The 20,019-nt window shown below is 52.0% G+C and overlaps 1 protein-coding gene across 1 annotated transcript in view; it reads left to right on the top strand.

Annotated features, from left to right (window-relative positions):
* Positions 1-20,019, top strand: part of EXOC6B (exocyst complex component 6B) — a 234,381-nt gene that overhangs the window by 205,805 nt on the left and 8,557 nt on the right. Inside the window, exon 22 of the mRNA XM_039551599.1 lies at positions 18,321-18,433. Within this exon, the coding sequence (XP_039407533.1) occupies positions 18,321-18,433 (113 nt within the window). The remainder of the gene's footprint in view (positions 1-18,320; positions 18,434-20,019) is intronic.

Here is a 20,019-nt window from a genome sequence, read left to right as displayed (position 1 = left end):
GGTTTAAAGGAAAAGAGGAGAGGTTTCGGTGGGATATTGGGGAAATATTCCTGGCAGTGGGGGTGCTGAGGTCCTGGCAGAGAGGTTGTGAACTCCTCATCCCTGGAAGCATCCAAGGCCAGGTTGGATACTGGGGCTCAGAGGAGCCTGGGACAATGGGAAGTGTCCCTGCCATGGCAGGGCTGGCACTGGATCATCTTTAAAGTCATCTCCAACCCAAGCCATTCCATGATCTTGAGTATCTTTTCCAACCTAAATGATTCTGTGATCCTCTGTGCTGCAAAGAAACTGAAAAAGGTCTTTTCTTCTTTCAATTTACGGCGACTTGGAAGCAAAGTGGACAAAGTCTGTTCTTGCTCTGCTCCTCTTAATGCTTAAAATCTGGAGGGGGGAGGGAATCCTGCCTGGAATGCAGCCCCTGTGCGGGATTGCTTTTCCAAAGTGTTTGAAAACAATCACTTCTGCAGGAGCAGGGGCTCGTTTGAACAGCCAGTTCTGTCCTTGAGACGAACATTCCGGGATGCCAGAGGAAAATAGCAGGCTGGAATTCGCCTCGTGTTTGAGGTTAGCTCGAGAGGAGTTTTCAGCCGGGGTGGTTTTATATAGCAGCTCTCAGTGGAAACAGTTCGTCTGTCATATTTTTAGGTTCAGGGATTTCTTGGAGGTCACCCCGAGTTCACACTCCTTTCCCTCCTGCCCTGATGGAGGTAGGAATTCTTGTTTGGAGTGACTGGGGTCCAAAGCTGCTGTCAAACCACGTCCCTCTGTTCCAGCAGGTTCATGGGATGAGTGTGCGCAGCTCCGTCCCCAGTTTGGGGAAAATCCTGCTTCTGTTTGATCCCTGTGAAACTCAGAATCCCAGACTGGTTTGGGTTGGAGGGACCTTAAATCCCATCCCATCCCAGGCTGCTCCAAGCCCCAGTGTCCAACCTGGCCTTGGATGCTGCCAGGGGTGAGGAGTTCACAACCTCTCTGCCGGGACCTCAGCACCCTCCCAGGGAGGAATTCCTTCCCAGTATCCCATCTAACCCTGCCCTCTGTCTGTTTAAAGCCATAATTTAGGGCACTTAATTATCCCTCTGCCTTTCAGCCACTTGAAACTCCTTCCAAAGGGCCCTTAATAGAAAGCAGAGAAGCCTCCAGCACAAATTTCTCTCCAGTAGCACATTTTTCCTATAGATTATCCTTTAATTTTCATGGACGGGAATGTTCTGCTGCTGTAAGGAGAGAGCACAGCCTGTGTGGGGCTGCGTGCAGAAATATATATGGAGTTACCGACTTTTCCAAGAGGAAAAGGTGATGTCATGGGCTGTGGAAAGAATATTTTTTATATTCCTTCGCTCATCTGATCACACTTAGGATATAAATAGTGAGGAAAGGCACAAGGCAGTGAAATGAAACCCACTCCGGGAAGGCTCCCCAGAGCTCCGTGCTGGGGTCGGGCAGAGCTGGATCCATCCAGGGGTGTTTTCCAGCACATTAACGGCGGCGTGTGGAGCCATCTGTCACGGCTTGGAGGTGGCCAGCCCAGTCAGCAGCTCATTAGGCAGGGCCAGGAGTAAAAAATAGCCCAGAAAATCAGGATATAATGGGAAAAGGGGAGACTGGAGAGCGGGAGGAAGCGGAGTCCATGCAGTGCTGTAATTGAGTCCCTCGTTTGCTGCTGCTCCCCGTCAGCAGCTCGGTCCCACTTCCCACTGGGAGAGCTGGGAATGTTCCCCTGGAGAAGGGAAGGAGCCAGGGAGAGCTGCGAGCCCCTTGCAGGGCCTAAAGGGGCTCCAGGAGAGCTGCAGAGGGACTGGGGCCAAGGGCTGGAGGGCCAGGAGGCAGGGAATGGCTTCCCAGTGGGAAAGGGGAGCTTGGGCTGGGATGTTGGGAAGGAATTGCTGGCTGGGAGGGTGGCGAGGGGCTGGGCTGGAATTGCCAGAGGCAGCTGGGGCTGCCCCTGGATCCCTGGGAATGTCCAAGGCCAGGCTGGACACTGGGGCTTGGATCCAGCTGGGATGGTGGGAGCTGTCCCTGCCCATGGATGGGGTGGAATGGGATGGGATTTACGGTCCTTTCCAAACCAACCCATTCCCTGATTCCCTGTAATATAGCATATAATGTATAATAAATTTATAACATCATAAACCCCACAAACAGCATTATCTAATATTACCCATAACCATATAAAGTTCTATATAATTTTTAATCTAACACAATATAATCCATCCAGTTTAATCCTATATCCAGCCTAATCCTTTCCAAAGGAAATGGAGAGCCAGGCTCACATGGCCTGGGAGTTTTTGCCCCTGCTTTTCTCTCTCGACTCCTCCCAGCACTCCTGGAGTTCACTGCAATCCCACCAAGGGTGGAGGGTTCTTAAATTACTCCCAGTTCCATGGAAATTGGAGAAGAGGGGAAGTCCAGCGTTATCCCTGGAGAGGGGCTCACGCTTCGTTGCTCCCTAGAATCCAGCAGGAAGGGAGTTCCAGAGATGGGATGAGGTTCAGATGGGATAAGGGTGGCCCGTCCCTGGATCAGGGATCGATCACAAGATATAAACTGAGATAAAACCACAATTGTTTAATTCGGTGTTCACTGAACACTTCCTTATCTCAGCACTTGGTGGCTTTTAGGAGCCCCAGGATGACTCTGGAAATTACTTAACCCTTAATTCCCACGGGCTCTAATTAATTTAGTTCTTAATGAAGCTGCTGATTTTCAGCATCTCTGAAATCAGATCTGGGCTTTATTTGCTCATCTTTTATTTCCTCCTCTTCATTTCCTGGGCTTTATTTGCTCCTCTTCATTTCCCAGAGCGTTTCAGGGCTTGGCTCACCCAGGGCTGCTCCATCCCTGGCTCTCAGAGGTTCTCTGGGATGCCACGGAGGCGAATCCAGGTGGGAATCAGGCTCTGCTCCCAGGGAACAAGGACAGAACAAGGAGAAACAGCCTCAGGTTGTGCCAGGGGAGGTTTAGATTGGAATGAGGGAAGATTTCTCCCTGGAAAGGGTGGTCAGGCATTGGAACTGCCCATGGAAGTGGTGGGATCCTCATCCTGGAGGGGTTCAGAGCCCTGTGGATGTGGCACTGGGGACACAGGGCAGTGCTGGCCTGGGCACTGCTGGGCACTGCTGGACTCGATGCTCTTACGGATCTTTTCCAACCCAAACAATTCCGTGTTCCTGTGATTCCAAAGCACCTTTGCTTTTCCCTCTTGCCCATCCTGTCCTTTCCCTCCTGCTTTCGCCATCGGACCAAGCAGAGGAATAAAAACCCCTTGGATTCCCACTTCACTGACCTTCCTCCCACATCTTCTCCATCCACGAGGATTTTCCTTTTTCCTTCCTGTTTTTCCTAAACTGGGGCATAGATTCCCCATATGATTCCCGTTGATCAGTTGTCCAATCAATTCCTTAAATATTTTTTATTTCCTGGAGGTTTTTTTGCCCATCCCAGGGCTGGGCTGGGATTTGGATGGGCAGAGGAGCTGCCAATCCCTCGTTGGAATGCAGGGAAATGCGGGAGGTCACGGAGCCACAGCCTAAATAAGTGATGGGATGTCATGAAAAATTCCTCTTGGAGCACAAGGAGAGCTCGGCACCTGCCAGGAGCTTGCTTGGCTTTTATTTATTTTTAATTTTCCCTCTCTTTTTGAATTCCCTCTGTATTTTATTCATGTTTCTGTCTGGGCAGGCTCAGGGGGTTTTGGGGCCGTGCAGAAAACAGGGATTTTTTTAAGGAAAAAAGAGGATGAGACACAGAGAGGGGAGGCACAAAGGCAGAAGAAAAGTGGGAGAAAGCAGGAATGAGAAATGAGGCCGGGGAGAGCCTCGTTAGCAACAAGGAGGGATGAGCAGCAGCATAAAACAGGAATGTCTCCATTCCAAGGAGTTTTCCGTGCATCCATCTTCTCCTGGCTTGGATATTTGGGATGCCCCAGCTGGATCTGCTGGAGGTGGGAAGCGGATCCCATCCTTCCCGGGATCACAGCGGAGCTCTGGGATCTCCGGAGCTCCCCGGCTCACCCAGGGGTGCGAGCAATCCTGCCCAGTGGGAATCCTGATACCCCTGGCACTGGAAATGGAACCAGTGGAGCCATCGCCTCTGGCATGGATGGAATTCTGTCCCACGTGGATCAGGGGATGCGAGGGGGCTGGGTAGAGGCAGCCAGGCAGGCTCTTCCTTCTGCCTGGAATGTCTGGGAAAGGAGGCCTCTCTCCTTTGCTTTTCCAACGTGCTCAGATCCCACTCCTTCCCTGAGCCTGAATTTATGGATGTCCAGGTGTTGTATCCATGAATTTGGATGGAGTCACTCTGGCATCCACTGGCTTTGATGGATCCTTTCCTTTCCTTTCCTTTCCTTTCCTTTCCTTTCCTTTCCTTTCCTTTCCTTTCCTTTCCTTTCCTTTCCTTTCCTTTCCTTTCCTTTCCTTTCCTTTCCTTTCCTTTCCTTTCCTTTCCTTTCCTTTCCTTTCCTTTCCTTTCCTTTCCTTTCCTTTCCTTTCCTTTCCTTTCCTTTCCTTTCCTTCCTTTCCTTCCTTTCCTTTCCTTTCCTTTCCTTTCCTTTCCTTTCCTTTCCTTTCCTTTCCTTTCCTTTCCTTTCCTTTCCTTTCCTTTCCTTTTCCTTTCCTTTCCTTTCCTTTCCTTTCCTTTCCTTTCCTTTCCTTTCCTTTCCTTTCCTTTCCTTTCCTTTCCTTTCCTTTCCTTTCCTTTCCTTTCCTTTCCTTTCCTTTCCTTTCCTTTCCTTTCCTTTCCTTTCCTTTCCTTCCCTTCCCTTCCCTTCCTCCCTTCCCTTCCCTTCCCTCCTTCCCTTCCCTTCCCTTCCCTTCCCTTCCCTTCCCTTCCCATTCCCCATTCCCCATTCCCCATTCCCCATTCCCCATTCCCCATTCCCCATTCCCAGACAATGACCTTGGAACCGGGGTAGGGATCTCTGACTTTGAGTCCTGCGAGAAGGATTTGATGAGGATTTGACACCTTAAAAACGTGGAGAGAGGGGTTTGGAACAGCAGCTGCAAAAGCAGGGCCAGGCTCGTGGTTCCGTGACGGTTTTGCCCCGGATTTCGCCATCCCCCGTCCCCGCTCCTTTCTCTGGGAGCAGCTTCTGGCTGCAGCTTTAATCCTGCTTTTTTTTTTTTTTTTTTTTATTTCCTGAAATAATTCCCTTTTTTTGTTGGTTTTTTTTTTTTTTTTGTGACTAACAATGACCTCAGCTGTTTGTTTAAGGAGTTCATAACCCCTCCGAAACGTTCCAACAACCCCAAGGAAGTTTCCAAGGAACCCTTGGGTTGGGAGCCTCTGGCATCGATCGGGGCTTCTGCTTTATGTTCCTATCAAACAATAACCAAATTAGAAGGGAAGGAGAAAATAAACACGTTTGGGGTAAATAAAGACAAATTTATTTGTCTCCAACGCCGCCGCTGGAGCTCAGGGAAGGGCCAGCAGACGGCTTGGCCCGGCTGCTGCTCCTTCCTGCCAGGAAAACGTGCTGGGAAGGGGGGAATGAGGCAACAAAACCATGATGGAAACACACAGGCCTCGGTTTGGGTGGAAAATGCCCTGAAAAGGGGGTTTGGCTTAGCGAGGCTTCTTAGGCTGGGCTTAAAGCTGAGCTGGGCTTAGTCTAGGCTGAGTTCACTGAGGTCACGCGAGCTGGACAAATTCTGGATGGGCTTTGCTGGGTTTGGAGCGTTTTATCCATCAGTGGCCATCCCGAGAGAGGCGGGAGTCGGTGGCTCCACCAGACCTGGAACCGGGAGTTCAGCGCCCAAGTCCTGGTGCCAGATCCCTGATTCCAGGGAATCCCGGTGCCAGATCCCCGATTGCAGGGAATCCCAGTGCCAGATCCCTGATTCCAGGGAATCCCGGTGCCAGATCCCCGATTCCAGGGAATCCCGGTGCCAGATCCCCGATTGCAGGGAATCCCGGTGCCAGATCCCCGATTCCAGGGAATCCCGGTGCCAGATCCCCGATTGCAGGGAATCCCAGTGCCAGATCCCTGATTCCAGGGAATCCCAGTGCCAGATCCCTGATTCCACGGAATCCCAGTGCCAGATCCCTGACTTGGTGCCCAAATCCCAGTGACAGGTCCTTGACTCCAGCACCTAAATCCAGGTGGCAGATCCCTGATTCTGGTGCCCAAATCCCAGTGACAGATTCCTGATTCCAGTGCCCAAATCCCAGTGGCAAATCCCTGATTCTGGTGCCCAAATCTCAGTGACAGATTCCTGATTCCAGTGCCCAAATCCCAGTGCCAGATCCCTGACTTGGTGCCAAATCCCGGTGGCAGATCCTTGACTCTCGTTCCCAAATCCAGGTGGCAGATGAGGGTTCCATGGATGAGTTTGGATCTGCTTTGGCAAATCCTCCTCCTCTGAAATTCCATCTACATTAAATCTCTTTGGATTTTTTTCATTGCTATTATTTTTATTTCCTGTCTTCTCATTTTCCTTTTTTTTTCTTTTCCTAATCTTTAATTTATTTTCCCTGTTTTCCCTTTTCTTTTTCCCTCCTTCCCTTTTCCTTTGGTTTGTTGTTTTTTTTTTTTTGCTTCATTTTTCTTTCATTTCCTTGTTGCTTTTTTCTTTTTCTGGTTTTTCATCTTTTGTTTTCGTTTTCCCTTCTTTTTTTCCTTCCTCCTTTTCCTTCTCGCTTTTCTTCTTCCTTTTTCCTTCTTCTTTCTTTTCTGCCTTCTTTCTTTCTTTCTTTCTTTCTTTCTTTCTTTCTTTCTTTCTTTCTTTCTTTCTTTCTTTCTTTCTTTTCTTTCTTTCTTTCTCTTTCCTTCTTTCCTTCATTTTAATTTTTTCTCCCTTTTCCCCCCTTCCATACTTACTCCAACCTCCCCAGAGCAGTTTTCTTCCATTTCGAAATTGTCTTCATTCCCCAGAATTCTGGAAAACACCTTTCTTGGAGATACTGCTGATCTTTGGGGCAGGAGGAGCATCAGATTTAGGGAACACCTGTGGACCTTATCCTTAACCAGAACTTTTTTGGCATCCATCCCATCCTTTGGGAACCACTCCCACCCCAAACCCTCAGATTTCCAGCCTCAAAAATGTTCTTAAAGGGCACTTTTAACCCCAAAAGGGACTTTTTATTCTTCCCCCATCACCGCCCTGGTGTCGAATTCCCCAGTCCCGGGGGACTCCACCCTCCTCCCTCATCGTCTTTCCCCCCAGGAATCGCTTTGGAATGGGGTGAGAACTCCTCGTGCTCATCCTAAACCGTTTCTTCCCGGGATTGCTGCCCCGGGAGTCGCCGCAAAGGGAATTTCGCGGCCGCCGGGCCGCTCCTCTCCCTCCTGCTCCAGCTCTTGGCACCCAAAGTTCCCTTTGTTTGTACCTTTCCAGGGCTGTGACAATGAGCGCGGGGCCGTCCAGGGGTTACTGTGACACTCCAAGGAAAAAGCCTTGGCTTTTGTTTTCCAGAGGTTCTTGGGCTGCTTTTATCTCCAACAAATACCCATAAATCCTGCCGGGGCTCCCCGTGCCCGGGGCCGTCTGGCGGGTGCAGCCCCGGCATCAAATCCTGCCTCAGCTGCTGCTCAGCATCATTTTAATCCCAGGAATATGTGTCCTGTAGGATTTGGGGCTTTTAATGAATTAGGAGCCGGGCTTGGATGATCCAGGAGTTTTTTCTAGGTTGCCAAAAGTGCGGCACGTTCTCCACTGGAGTTTTTAACTCCACGCTTTCGTTCCTTGCAAATTCCAAATTCCTGAAACGGTTCGGATCCACCAAAAAGGGAACAGGTTCAAATAAACTCGGGATTTTCTCCGGAGGAGGAGGTTTGTGGAGGGGGAGAGGGGCTGGCCATGCTCCCAGGCAGACCTGGCATGAGTGGGAGCGTGAAATCCTCCTCTTTCACCATGGAATCATGGAATGGGTTGGGTGGGAGGGGACCTTAAAGGACCTGATTCCACCCCCTTCCTCACCTTCCCTATCCCAGTGTGCTCCAAGCCCCATCCAGCCTGGTCTGGGACACTCCCAGGGATGGGGCACTTCTTTGGGAAACCTGTTCCAGGAGCTGGGAAGGGGCTGGAGAATTCCTGAGGGAGCTGGGAAGGGGCTCAGGCTGGAGCAAAGGAGGCTCAGGGGGGACCTTGTGGCTCTGCACAAGTCCCTGACAGGAGGGGGCAGCCGGGGGGGTCGGGCTCTGCTGGCAGGGAGCAGGGACAGGAGGAGAGGGAACGGCCTCAGGCTGGGCCAGGGCAGGCTCAGGGTGGATATTGGGAATATTCCTCTTGGAAAAGGCTGTCCAGGCCTGGCAGGGGTGGAGTCCCCATCCCTGGAGGGATTTCGGAGCCCTGTGGATGTGGCACTTGGGGACACGGGGCAGTGGTGGCCTCATCACCCATCCTTCCCAAATCCCATCTCCTGGCGTGTCCCTGGAACCGTCCAAGGCACTCTCCCCTCTTCCAAGGATTTATTTTATGTTTTAGTTTCTATTTTTCCCCCCATGCCACCCCTCCCAGGGGACACCCTGGTGGCTTCTCCTTCACCCTGAGCACCCCAAGACCCTTCAGGCCACCTCCAGAGGGTCCTGCTGCCTCAGCCCTTGCCCCTAATGAACAATCAAGAAGTCTTTAATTAGCAAAGCCACATTTCTGGAAGCAGAAAAGGGTCACGGAGCCGCCGGACCACCCGCGGCTTCCCGCATCCCGCAGGTGTTTGACTCCTTGGAGCAAGGAGACCCAATCCTTTTGTTTCCAATAAAAAAACCCCACGGAGGAGCAGTTCCAGAGCCGAGGCTGCCTCCTGCAAAGCCAGGCCAGGGCTCTGCCGTGTGCTTTGTGTTTACAGTGGAGCTTAAAGAAATAAGCATCGCTTACATAGGGGGAAAAATGAGAACGCTCTCAAATTGGACCCCAGGGCAAGGCTGGCCGAGAACAATGGATCTGCTAAACAAAACCTCCGAGGGAAAGGAGGAAGTTATCAGGAAAAGCAGGGATGTATTAGTTTAGTTTCTTCAGGAAAAAAAAAAAGAAAAAGAGGGAGGCATTCCAAGCACTTGAACTTGAGCGGATCCATTTCGCCGCCCAGACGTTCTCCCCTGGCGCGGCCGAGTGACCCCGGCCGGCGTCGGCGAGCGCGGAGCTCTCCCGTTCCCTCCGTGGCAGCTGGGACAGGAGGAGCAGGAGCAGGAGCAGGAGGAGGAGGAGGAGGAGGAGGAGGAGGAGGCCGCTGCCTCCCGTCACGCGTCCGTCCTGGAAAAGAGACGGGAGGACGGCGCTGGGATGCGGCGCTTGGTGGGAAGAGGGCAGCCAGAGTTTAGGAGCCACGGCCTGCGGACGGTTTCCTGCTGGGCGAAGGCACCCACGGGCTCCCGGAGCGCCGTGTCCCACAGCATTTTTGCCTTTTCCTGGCGTTTTTCGGGCGGGAAGTGGCGCAAGCCCTCCACGGGTCGTTCCGTGGTTGCTCCTGTGGGATTTGCCCCGGGTTCCGTGCACAGCTCGTGGCAGGGAACAGCACAGGAGCTGCTCCATCTCCCTCGTATTCCCAGCTTTTCCACGTCTTAACCCGCGCTGGGGAGCGCTTCCCAGCGTTGCCATCGCTTCCCAGTGCTCCCAGCACTCCCCAGCCCGAGGAGGGCGGGAGGAAGCGCCGCTAATCCTCATTAAATGTATAAATTTATGGCCCCGTGGTGCTGCAATGTTTAATCAGGGCTCCGTGACTGTGCCGTGCTCCGGGTACAAGTTCAGTGCAAGGTGAATCTTGGCTGAGATAATCTGGAAGTTCAGCCGGAGGTGAAGGCAGCGGCGGCTCCTCACAGCCCGCCCGGGGTGAGCAAGAGGTCACCTCCTTTTTTTATCCTTTTTTTTTTTTTAGCCCCTTTTTAACGTGTAAACACGAGAAAAATGCAACTTTGCAGAGGGTTTGGCATCAGCTGAGCAGCAGCAGGAAAGCGAAGCGTGGAGTGCTCGGCCCCGTGGGGCTCGGGGAGGTGATGCCGGTGGTTTTTGGGATGTCCGGAGAGGTTCGGTTCACGTCTCACAAATCTCACGGGGTTTTGTCACCATGCAAAGGGGGAGCCCTCAGGATTTCTTGGCTCAGCCGTCCCTGCTCCCCGCTGCTGGTGGGACCCCTCAGAGGGGAAATGCCCCTGGCTGCGGGGTCTGGGTGTCCCAGGCCGGTGCTGGTGGCACCCTCTGGGCTCCGTCGGTCCCGGAGCGTGGTTCGGTGTCTCCTGCTCCCTGCAGTGCCTGGCTCTGCTGCTGACGGGCGGCACTGACCCCTCCCGGCCCCAAAGCTGCTCCGTCCGTGACTTGGGAATGCTGCCTCCTGGAAAAGTGGCATTGGAGTGATTGGTTCTTTTCCCTTTTTGGGGATGATTTTTTCCCAGCTGGGATGATGCTGGAGGTGGTTTCCCCTAGGTTTATTTGGACAGTTCCTGATTTCTCCCCTCTGAAGCCCTTTCCTGTGTTCGGGGGTTTTGTGCTTTGTGCTCGTGGTTGCTCTTCCCTGACTAAAGGTTTGTCTGCTCCTGAAATATTGGGATTTTCCACGTTATTTCCTTACATTTTCTTTGGAGCCACTGATTTGGACGTGTGAGTCAGGCAGGGAAACCCAGGAGGCCGTGGACACCTGGAATGCAGCAGCGGAAAAGGAATTCTGTATGATGGGGTACCCTGAGCATGGAGCCATCATCTCCCAACCACGGAGCTTTTCCAAAATCCACCTTCTCCTCCCCGAAACACCTTCAAAAACGCCTCCAAGGACAATTCCCTACACCCTGAGCGCTTTCCAAGCATCACATCCCGAATTTCTCCCCTATGGCATTGGATGCTGATGCCAGAGGATTTATCCAGCCCCGTCCTCGCTGGGTGCAGCTCCACCAGAACCCGATCCGGGGGATGCTGCTACAGGAGACATCTTTGCCTTGGGAATGAATCCCTCTTTGTGGCGGTTCAATGGAAAAGCCAAGTGTTATTCAATAGCGGAATTCCCTGCGGAACGCTCTTCCGAGGCTCTTTCATTCCTCCTGGCTCCTGCCCAGTATTGTCCCCGTGTGTCGTCGGAGGGTCCGGAGGGTGGAAATCCGCCCGTCTCTGGGCCCAGCCTTCCCTGCAAACTTGTGAACCTGCCTGGAGAATGGGATGAGTCCAAGGGATTATTTTTAGGAGTGCAAATTGGCCACTAAATCCAGCAGCTCCGCTTCCTTTTGTTCCCGTGGCCATTCATAAAATCCCCCTGTCGGGGTGTTATCGCTGGGAAGGGCTGCTGCCATCCCGAAACGTTGGAATCCCAGGGGTTTTGCACCAAATCGTTTTCAGGCCTTGTTTCTTTTTTTTTATTTTCCAAGGGCTGTGCCGTGGCGAGAGAAACTCGGGATTTCCCTAGAATTTAGCGGAGCCTTCCCTGCGGGCAAAGATCCAGCGGGTGACTAAAGCCAGGCCGGGAGTGCGGCTTGGGGGGACTTTCCAGAGCTGTCACCCCACACGTGGTGATGCTGATCCTCAGCGTCCCCTCTGGCCAGCCCTTTGCAGGAAGGAATTTTCCCAGTATCCAACCTTGCACAACTTGAGGCCGTTCCCTCTCCTCCCGTCCCTGTTCCTTGGGATAAGATCCCGAATTCCCCCCGGCTGCCCCCTCCTGTCAGGGAGCTGTGCCTCCTTTGCTCCAGGCTCCCTCGGCCGCTCCTGGTGCCCAGAAACACAAATTTTCTGAGGTTTTAACGAGGCCCTTGGAAGAAATTCCTTCGGGAAGAGGAGAAAAGTCAACCCCGTGTAATTCCAGCGTGGCTTCAAAGCAGGTGGAAAGCCAGAGGTGGAAAGCCAGAGGTGGAAAGCCAGAGGTTTTCCTCCCAATAAACGATGAATGTTTGCAGCTGGAAAGCCGGGAGATCTCTCTGTGCAAAAAGCTTTGTGGAGCCCTTTCCCTGGAAATCTGGGCTATCAGGAATACAAGAACCTATAAACAGGCAATAATGTGAAGCTGAAAATAATCCAGGCTGGACAGATTTGGGTTTTGTTGGTCTCAAACCTCTCTCCATTACAAACTATCCTCGCTGCCATAAATCCTTCCAGCAGATTCCTCTCCTGGATTCTTTTTTTTTCCCCAGTAACTGTTTGACTTTTGCAGATAAAAAGAGAAAAAACCAAATTAAATTGCTGCTTTTAACTTGCAAGATCAACCCAGTTAAATGTGAGGCGAGGAGCTTGGAATTGGTTCTGTCCCCTGGGTGGGACATCCCAGGAGACCTGGAGGTGTCACTTGGGGTGGTTGTGTCTCACGGAGAGGTCCAAGCAGGACTCTTGGATCTGTAATAATTCCCAGAAATCCAGGTCTGGGGAGCACCTAAATTAAGATTTACCTTCCCTGTGCTCCGTGTGTGGATCCCTTTCCTTGTCCATCACCAATTCCCTGTGGGTGCTCTCCAGCCCCTCACCCCAAGGACCCCCAATTCCCAGAGCAAATCCTCTTTTCCGGTGAAACCAATGACAGCTCTGCTCCTGTTTTCACTTAGGCCACGATTTCCCCCTCCGTGCCTTTCACAATTCAACAACAAACATCATGTTCCAATTCCTGGTGCCTTTTCTCTTTGGGAACGCTATTGTCCGAACCCCACGTCTTCCCAGGGGTCGGAATGTTTCTTTCTCTTTCAGTATTCCTTTCCCACGAGGCGGAATTGAAACCTCCCCAAAATAAATTACTTGGGCTGCGCTTGTCCGTGGCTGCTGCTGCTGGAAGCTCCTTGGGTTTTTGTCGTCCATAACAATTCCCTGCTGGCGGGTGGAAGGGGCTGCTCCACCAGCGGTGGGATGGGTTCTGGATGTGGACGCACTGGGAATTGCCACCGGTTTTCCATAGTTTTGTGTCTTTTTCGGAAGTCCCCAGCACGACCGGGTCCGACCACTGTTTTGTGTCCCACTGGAGCATCTTGTCCTGTCCTCCAGGTGGACAGTGGTGGGACACAAGTGCAGCCTCTCGTTGTCACCTCTGCTGAGGAGCTGCGGTGTCCAGACAGGACAAGGAGCTGCTTGAAGGAAGTTTCTTCCAAGGTTTCGGAGTTGGAGGCGCGATCTGGTACAAATCAAAGCAGGGCCGGTTTGTGGAAGGTGTTGGGTCAAAGGTTGTTCATTCCAGGTAGCAAGAGCACTGCGAGGAGGAACATCAGACAGCGGTTGTGAGGCTAAGGAGGGATAATGGAGCTTGGAGAGCTGTTTTCACCTTGGTTCTGAAACCATTCCCTCCTTCTTCCCCGGAAAACCAGAGCGGGCACTCAGGGACTTGGACATGGCCCTCAGCAGGGTTCAGGGCAGGAGTGCTGCTTCCAGCTGGGAAAGCACCAAACTGACTGAATTCCTGCTTTTTCATGCCCCATAAAACTCATCACAAGCACTTGGCCATAACCACGTGGCATCGGCGTCCCTCCCGCGGGGATCTGAGTGTCCCCAGAATCCCACCGCGAGCAGACCTCGGCCCGGCTGGGTGTGCTTGGAGAAACGAGGACTGAAATGGTGCTGAGCATCCTCAGGGACACAAGAACTCCCTAATTTAGGCTTTTGTTGAAGGAAAGGTTTGGTTCTCTATGGAATGTTCCCCACTAACCCTGGCGCCATCTCATCTGCTGGGATGGTACCGGCAGAGGAAAGTCCTCTCCAATCCATCTTGGTGGAATCCAAATCCATCCAGTCCCACCAAACCCATCTTGGTGCTCCGCCCTGTCCCTGGGAGGAAATCTGATGGTGGATCAGAGGGAAGGAGTGGATTTTTCTGGGATGGAATCCCAGAACCACCCTGGTTAGAAGGGACCTTGAGGGCTCATCTGGTCCAGCCCGGTGTGGGGAAGGAGCGCCTGGAAGGAACCCTGTCGTGCATCCCAAAAGCCTCCAGCAATGGGGTCTCCACCACATCCACAGGGAAGTTGTCCCAGTGGAAGATGGGTCTCACTCCATGGAATTTCTTTCTTGTGTGGAGATCGAACCTTTCCTGTGGCACCTTGGAGCCTTTGCTCCTTGAGAAGAGAGATCTTCCTCCTCCTCCTCCTCCTCCTCCTGGTAGCCACCCCTAAAGGGCTGGAAAACCACGATGAGGGGACGTCTCTTACGCAACCGAATCCCTTCCCTTTTCCTGGCAAAACTGGTGCATTCCCATGGGAATTTCCTGCAGGTCAGGAGCTTTTGGTGCAATTCCCTGTTGGGGGATGCTGGGTCACACGGGGCACTCACAGCCCCTGGATCCCTGGCCATGTCCAAGGCCAGGCTGGACATTGGGGCTTGGAGCAGCCTGGGACAGTGGGAGGTGTCCCTGCCCGTGGGGGTTGGATCTGGGTGGGCTTTAAGGCCCCTTCCCACCCAAACCATCCCACGATTCCATGGCTGTGACACGGGCGCGAGCGTGCAAAGGCCGGTGGTGGCTTTGATCCGGTTCCAGGAGCTCTGGCAGGGCTCGCAGGCTGTGTTTGGAATCAGTTTGGATTCACATTCCAGTACTCCTGGCTTGGCTGGGAGGATTTGATCCAGATTCTGTCGTCAGACAGAACAAACTGTCCCCGCTCTCCTTCGCATCTGGAGGGGGACGCGGAGTCAAACGGTGGCCTGGTGTCCTCCTGCAGGGACCTTCCAGCCATCCTCTCCCTGTGCTTGAGGCGAGGGGCATAAAAATTTGTCTGCTTGGATAAAAAGGACGTTTTTGAAGAGTTTGAGGTGCTGACATTGCAAGGGGGGTGGAAAGGAAGTGGTTTTGAGGTAGAGCTGGTGGTTGGACTTGATGATGTGAAAGGTCTTTTCCAGTTTAAACGATTCCATGAAATGGGGGGAAAGTTCTTCCTAGGGGAGCCTGGGGCAGGGCTGGGAACCGGCTCCCGGTTTAATTCTTTCATTCCAGCATTTCCTTCTCTTGAATTCTGATTTCACTTTGAATACAAGCGCCTCTATGCGTATATATAGGATTTTAATTTCTTTTTAGCACCTTTCTTTCAGCATTTTATTTAAATTATCCTCCACTTCCCCATTTTTATAAAGCTCCACCTGCACCTCTCCCTGCTCCTGCTCAAGGTGTTCCTGGAACTCCAGGAAGCTGCAGGTCCCCAGCCCTGAGCGTGTCTGCAGCTTCCTGATCTTATCCCACTCCCACATCATCGTGGTGAAAGCTCCTCTTTATTTTTCCCTCCTCTTTTTTCCCTTTCCCTCCTCTCCTTTCCCTTTCCCTCCTCTCCTTTTCCTTCCCCCCCCACCCCACAGTGGATGTGCTGTCGAGTTTGATTTATGGCCTTGAAAGGGAGACTCCAGTTTAAAGAATTAATGGTATTTGCATATTTGATTTGGAAACTCCCCCGGCAGACCCGCGGCAGCCCCGCGCCGCCGGCTTTTTCCTTTCCCTTTCTTTTCTTTCCCCCTCAGCCCGTTCAGATTTAGCAGCAGAGGTGAAAAGTTGAAGCAGTAAAACCAATAAAACCACATTTATGTGACAGATAAATCGTCTGGAGGCAGCTCTCCCTGAGCCTTCGGGCTTCCTCCTGCAGGACCTCTCCCCTCCGGAGCGCGACCCACGGCCGGGCTGGGAGCGCCGGCAGCCGGGGCCAAAGGTGCCGGCCCCGGCCGTCCTCGGACCTGCCGAGCCAAAAAAGATGGATGTGGGCAAACAGTTGGAAAATACACAGCCCATCTGTCACTGTCGGGAGGCACCCGGGGGGAGCCTGGCTCTGGGAGAGCTCCGGGAAGGTCCAGGCTGAGGTGGGAGCGTTGGGAGTCATGGAATCAGTGAGGCTGGGAAAGCGCTCAGAGATGGAGTCCAGCCTTCATTCAGCTCTGCTGGGGCCACCACTGCCCCGTGTCCCCAGTGCCACATCCACAGAGCTCCGAAATCCCTCCAGGGATGGGCACTCCATCAGGCTGGACAGCCCTTTCCAAGAGGAATATTCCCAATATCCACCCTGAGCCTCCCCTGGCCCAGCCTGAGGCCGTTCCCTCTCCTCCTGTCCCTGTTCCCTGCCAGCAGAGCCCGACCCCCCCGGCTGCCCCCTCCTGTCAGGGACTTGTGCAGAGCCACAAGGTCCCCCCTGAGCCTCCTTTGCTCCAGCCTGAGCCCCTTCCCAGCTCCCTCAGGAATTCTCCAGCCCCTTCCCAGCCCCGTTCCCCTCCCTGGACAGCTCCAGCCCCTCAGGGTCTCTCTTGGTGGAAGAGGCCCAAAACTGCCCCAGGATTTGAGGTGTGCCCTGGTCCTGCTGCCACCCTGGTGCTGGGACAGCCCAGGTGCCCTTGGCCTTCTTGGCCACCTGGGCAACACCTGGGCTTGTGTAGAGCCGCTGCCGATGGTTCCAGGTCACTGGAGTTTCTCTGGCAGTGGGAAGCCATTCCCTGCCTCCTGGCCCTCCAGCCCTTGGCCCCAGTCCCTCTGCAGCTCTCCTGGAGCCCCTTTAGGCCCTGCAAGGGGCTCGCAGCTCTCCCTGGCTCCTTCCCTTCTCCAGAGCAACATTCCCAGCTCTCCCAGCCTGATCCAGAGCAGAGGGGCTCCAGCCCTGGGAGCAGCTTCGTGTCCCTCTAAGCTCCAGCACTGCTCCTGAGCCTCTGCCAGAACAATTCCCAACGTTTTAATCTCATCTTCTCCAAACTCCTTCCTAATCCTCACCTCTTTATATCCTTTCTTTCCTCATCCCTTTCCTCCTGGCTCTTTTTCCCCCCTCCCCACCAACAGCTACCTGGCCGCTCCGGCCGCGCACTTTCCATGGCAAGAACTCGTTGGGCTTTGTTTGGGATTTGCCCGAGGCACGTTCAGCCTCCAGGGGCCACCAGCAAGAGGCCTTTGGTGCGTTGTGGGGGTTCCCTTTGAGCCTCTACAGCCATGCGACTCCTCCCAGCAGCCGCCAAACCCCGCGGAAGCGTTTTGGCCCCGGCGCTCGGCCTGAAAAGCGCCTGTGAAATCATATTTAAGGTTGTCTCTCTCGAAGGTGCCCCTTGGAAAAACCTCCCGCCAATGATGTTCAGCTCGGGTTTGTAGTTTAACACAAAGGCCCCGCCGGACAAAGCCGAGCGGGACCCGGGCTGGAAAAGCCCTCTTAGGTCCCAGCTAATCCGTCCCCCCCGCCAGCCCGGGGGATTGTTCCCGACAGCTTGTTTTCCTTGCCCTGACCTACATAGTCAAAAAGAATCTTGTCGCACATTTTTGTTTTGTATCTGGAGGTCTCGGAGGAGCTAAATCCCCTTCTTGGCGGGGCAGGATGCGTTGTTAAACAGCGCCGGGGCCTCCAGGAAAACCATGGAGACGCGGGGACAATGAGGCCTCTATGGGCCCCGCTTGGCCGTGGGACGGGCCCGGCCTCTCCCAGCTCCAGTGGTGGGCGCCGGGACGCGCCGAGCGGGCGATGAAGACGTCCACGCGCTTGGCAGCCTGTCCCCAAATAGAGTGGTCACAGCAGCGCTCCAAGACGGGATCTTTGGGAGGGGGGAAAGGCAGGAGCTCTTAATTAACCTGCTGTGGACGGTGCTGAGGTGAAGGCGGCATCCCGGGAATCCCGGGCTGTGCCCCTGTGGGTGGGGTGGAGAAGCCAAGTCCTCGTTGAGGTGAGGAGATCCACATGTGGGGAAGGCATGGGAGCACCTGGTTTTTAAGGACAATAAGGGTGGGAGCGGTGTGGGAAGAGGGCATTTAGGCAGCCTGGGCTGTCGTTTGCCCGTCCCTCACCTGGCTGGGAGGAGTGGGGTCATCCGTGGAGATGAAGGGCTGCAGGTGGGAATTTTGGCGGTCTGGAGCAGGGACTGTCACGGATGGCTGAGTTAATCCCTTTCCTTCCCCTGCTGCCAAGGCCTGGTGGTTTCTCTTACCGATGTCTGGAAAGCACCTGGGACTCCCAGGCTCCGGGAGCTGCGCTCACCCAGAATAACCCCGGAGCTCCTCGGGGAGCTCTGGGCGCTGGAGGCGCTTCCAAAGCACTTGGAGGGTGTTGGGATGGAGCAAGGGTGATGAGAACTCCGTGGGGGATGGTCAGAGCGGCGCTGGGGGTTGTTTGGGGACAGAAGTTCGTGGTGACTTTGACCCCAAAAGTTTCCTCCTGCCGTAGCTGAGGGCGTCAGGGCGCTGCGCTTGTTTGTCACCCACGTCCCCGCGGCGCCTCAGACCTCAAATCCCCAAAAACAGGGATCACAGAGCAGGAATGCTCAATGGCCGAATTAATACAGCCCTGCGTTAATTAACGCTAAATATTCCTAAATTAATAGTGCAGTATTATCAGGTTAATGATTAAGTGTTTAACAGAATAATATTAAACAAATCAATAAGGCCTGCAAACCGTTCTTTATTGATACCACCACCTGCCCAGGGCCTCTGTCGGCTTCTAGGGAAGCACCTGCTCCCTTTTCCAGCTTTTTCCAATCCCGTTTGTTTTTCCTTTCCAGCTCTTGGATCTGTTCATCCAGTGGGATTGGTCGACGTATTTGGCCGACTATGGACAACCCACGTGCAAGTACCTTCGTGTGAACCCCACCACAGCCCTCATCCTGCTGGAAAAGTGAGTGCAGCTCCCGAATCCCGGGATCGTTTTCGTTCCCATCTTGCTTTAGGAGCTCATTCCATCCTTGTGAGCAGCGGCTCCAGCGCTGGGTGGCCCGAGGGAGCTCAGATAGAAAAATCCCATTTTATCCCATGGAGCCGAGTCCCAGATTACCCAAATTCAATGGCTTGGCTGCGGGTCCGTCTTTTTATTGGCTCTTGAGCAGCCTTTGCCTTGTCCTACCAGAACATTTCACTGCAGACGTGAATCTCCAGCTCCAAAATCCTCCACCGTGTGCTGGGCTGCAGGCAGGAGTGGCCATCCGGAATTTTTGGGCAATGCCACGAACAACTTCTGGTTGTGAAGGGGTCGGGCAGTTGGACCACGTTGGTGTAGGTTCCCTTCTATTCTCTTTTATTCCGTTCTATTTCTATTTATTTTTATTTCTATATTTCTGGTTTTATTTCTGAGTTTTAATTTTATTTATTTCTGTATTTCTGTATTTTTACTTCTATTTATTTCTGCTTTTATTTCTATTGCTGCATTTCTATTTCTATTTACTTCTGTATTTCTATGTATTTCTATTTTTATTTATTTCTATTGCTGTATTTTTATTTCTATTTATTTTTATATTTCTTTATTTCTACTTTTATTTATTTCTACTTCTATATTTTTGTTTCTATTTATTTCTATATTTTTATTTCTATTTATTTCTGGTTTTATATTTTTTCTATTTATTTCTATAATTTTTCTATTTATTTCTATATTTCTATTTCTATTTATTTCTATTTCTATATTTTTTCTATTTTTTTCTATTTCTACATATTTCTATTTATTTCTACTTTTATTTATTTCTATTGCTGTATTTTTATTTCTATTTATTTCTATATTTCTTTATTTCTATTTCTATTTATTTCTACTTCTGTATTTTTGTTTCTTCTTACTTCTATCTTTTTGTTTCTATTTATTTCTATTGCTATATTTTTTCTATATTTCTATTTCTATTTATTTCTATATTTCTATATTTCTATTTCTATTTATTTCTACTTTTATTTATTTCTATTGCTGTATTTTTATTTCTATTTATTTCTATATTTCTTTATTTCTGTTTTTATTTATTTCTACTTCTACCTTTTTGTTTCGATTTATTTCTATTTCTATATTTTTATTTCTATTTCTATATTTTTATTTCTGTTTCTATATTTTTATTTCTATTTTTATATTTTTATTTCTAGTTCTATATTTTTATTTCTGTTTCTATATTTTTATTTCTATTTTTATATTTTTATTTCTAGTTCTATATTTTTATTTCTGTTTCTATATTTCTAGTTCTATTCAATTCTCTTCCTGTTTCTTCCGCCTCCGTCCCGTCGGCCGTCCCGAGATTCCCAAGCCCCGTGGGCTCAGGAGGTGTCTCTGGGTGCCCTCAGCGAGGACGAGCTCCCCGCTGGGGCTGAATCCCTCCTTTGAGGGCCGTAGTTCGTATGCTCTGCACAGCTCCGGCCCAGATCCCGCAGCCGTGCCGGGAACAGCGCCCGGACGCTCCGCGGGGCTCCGGGGTGGCTCCCGGGTTTGTGCCAGTCCTGCGGGCCAGCAGCGAGGCG

Source organism: Corvus cornix, chromosome 4 (genome assembly GCF_000738735.6).
Source record: "Corvus cornix cornix isolate S_Up_H32 chromosome 4, ASM73873v5, whole genome shotgun sequence".
Taxonomy (NCBI): domain Eukaryota; kingdom Metazoa; phylum Chordata; class Aves; order Passeriformes; family Corvidae; genus Corvus; species Corvus cornix.
This window is presented reverse-complemented; position numbering and strand designations above follow the sequence as displayed.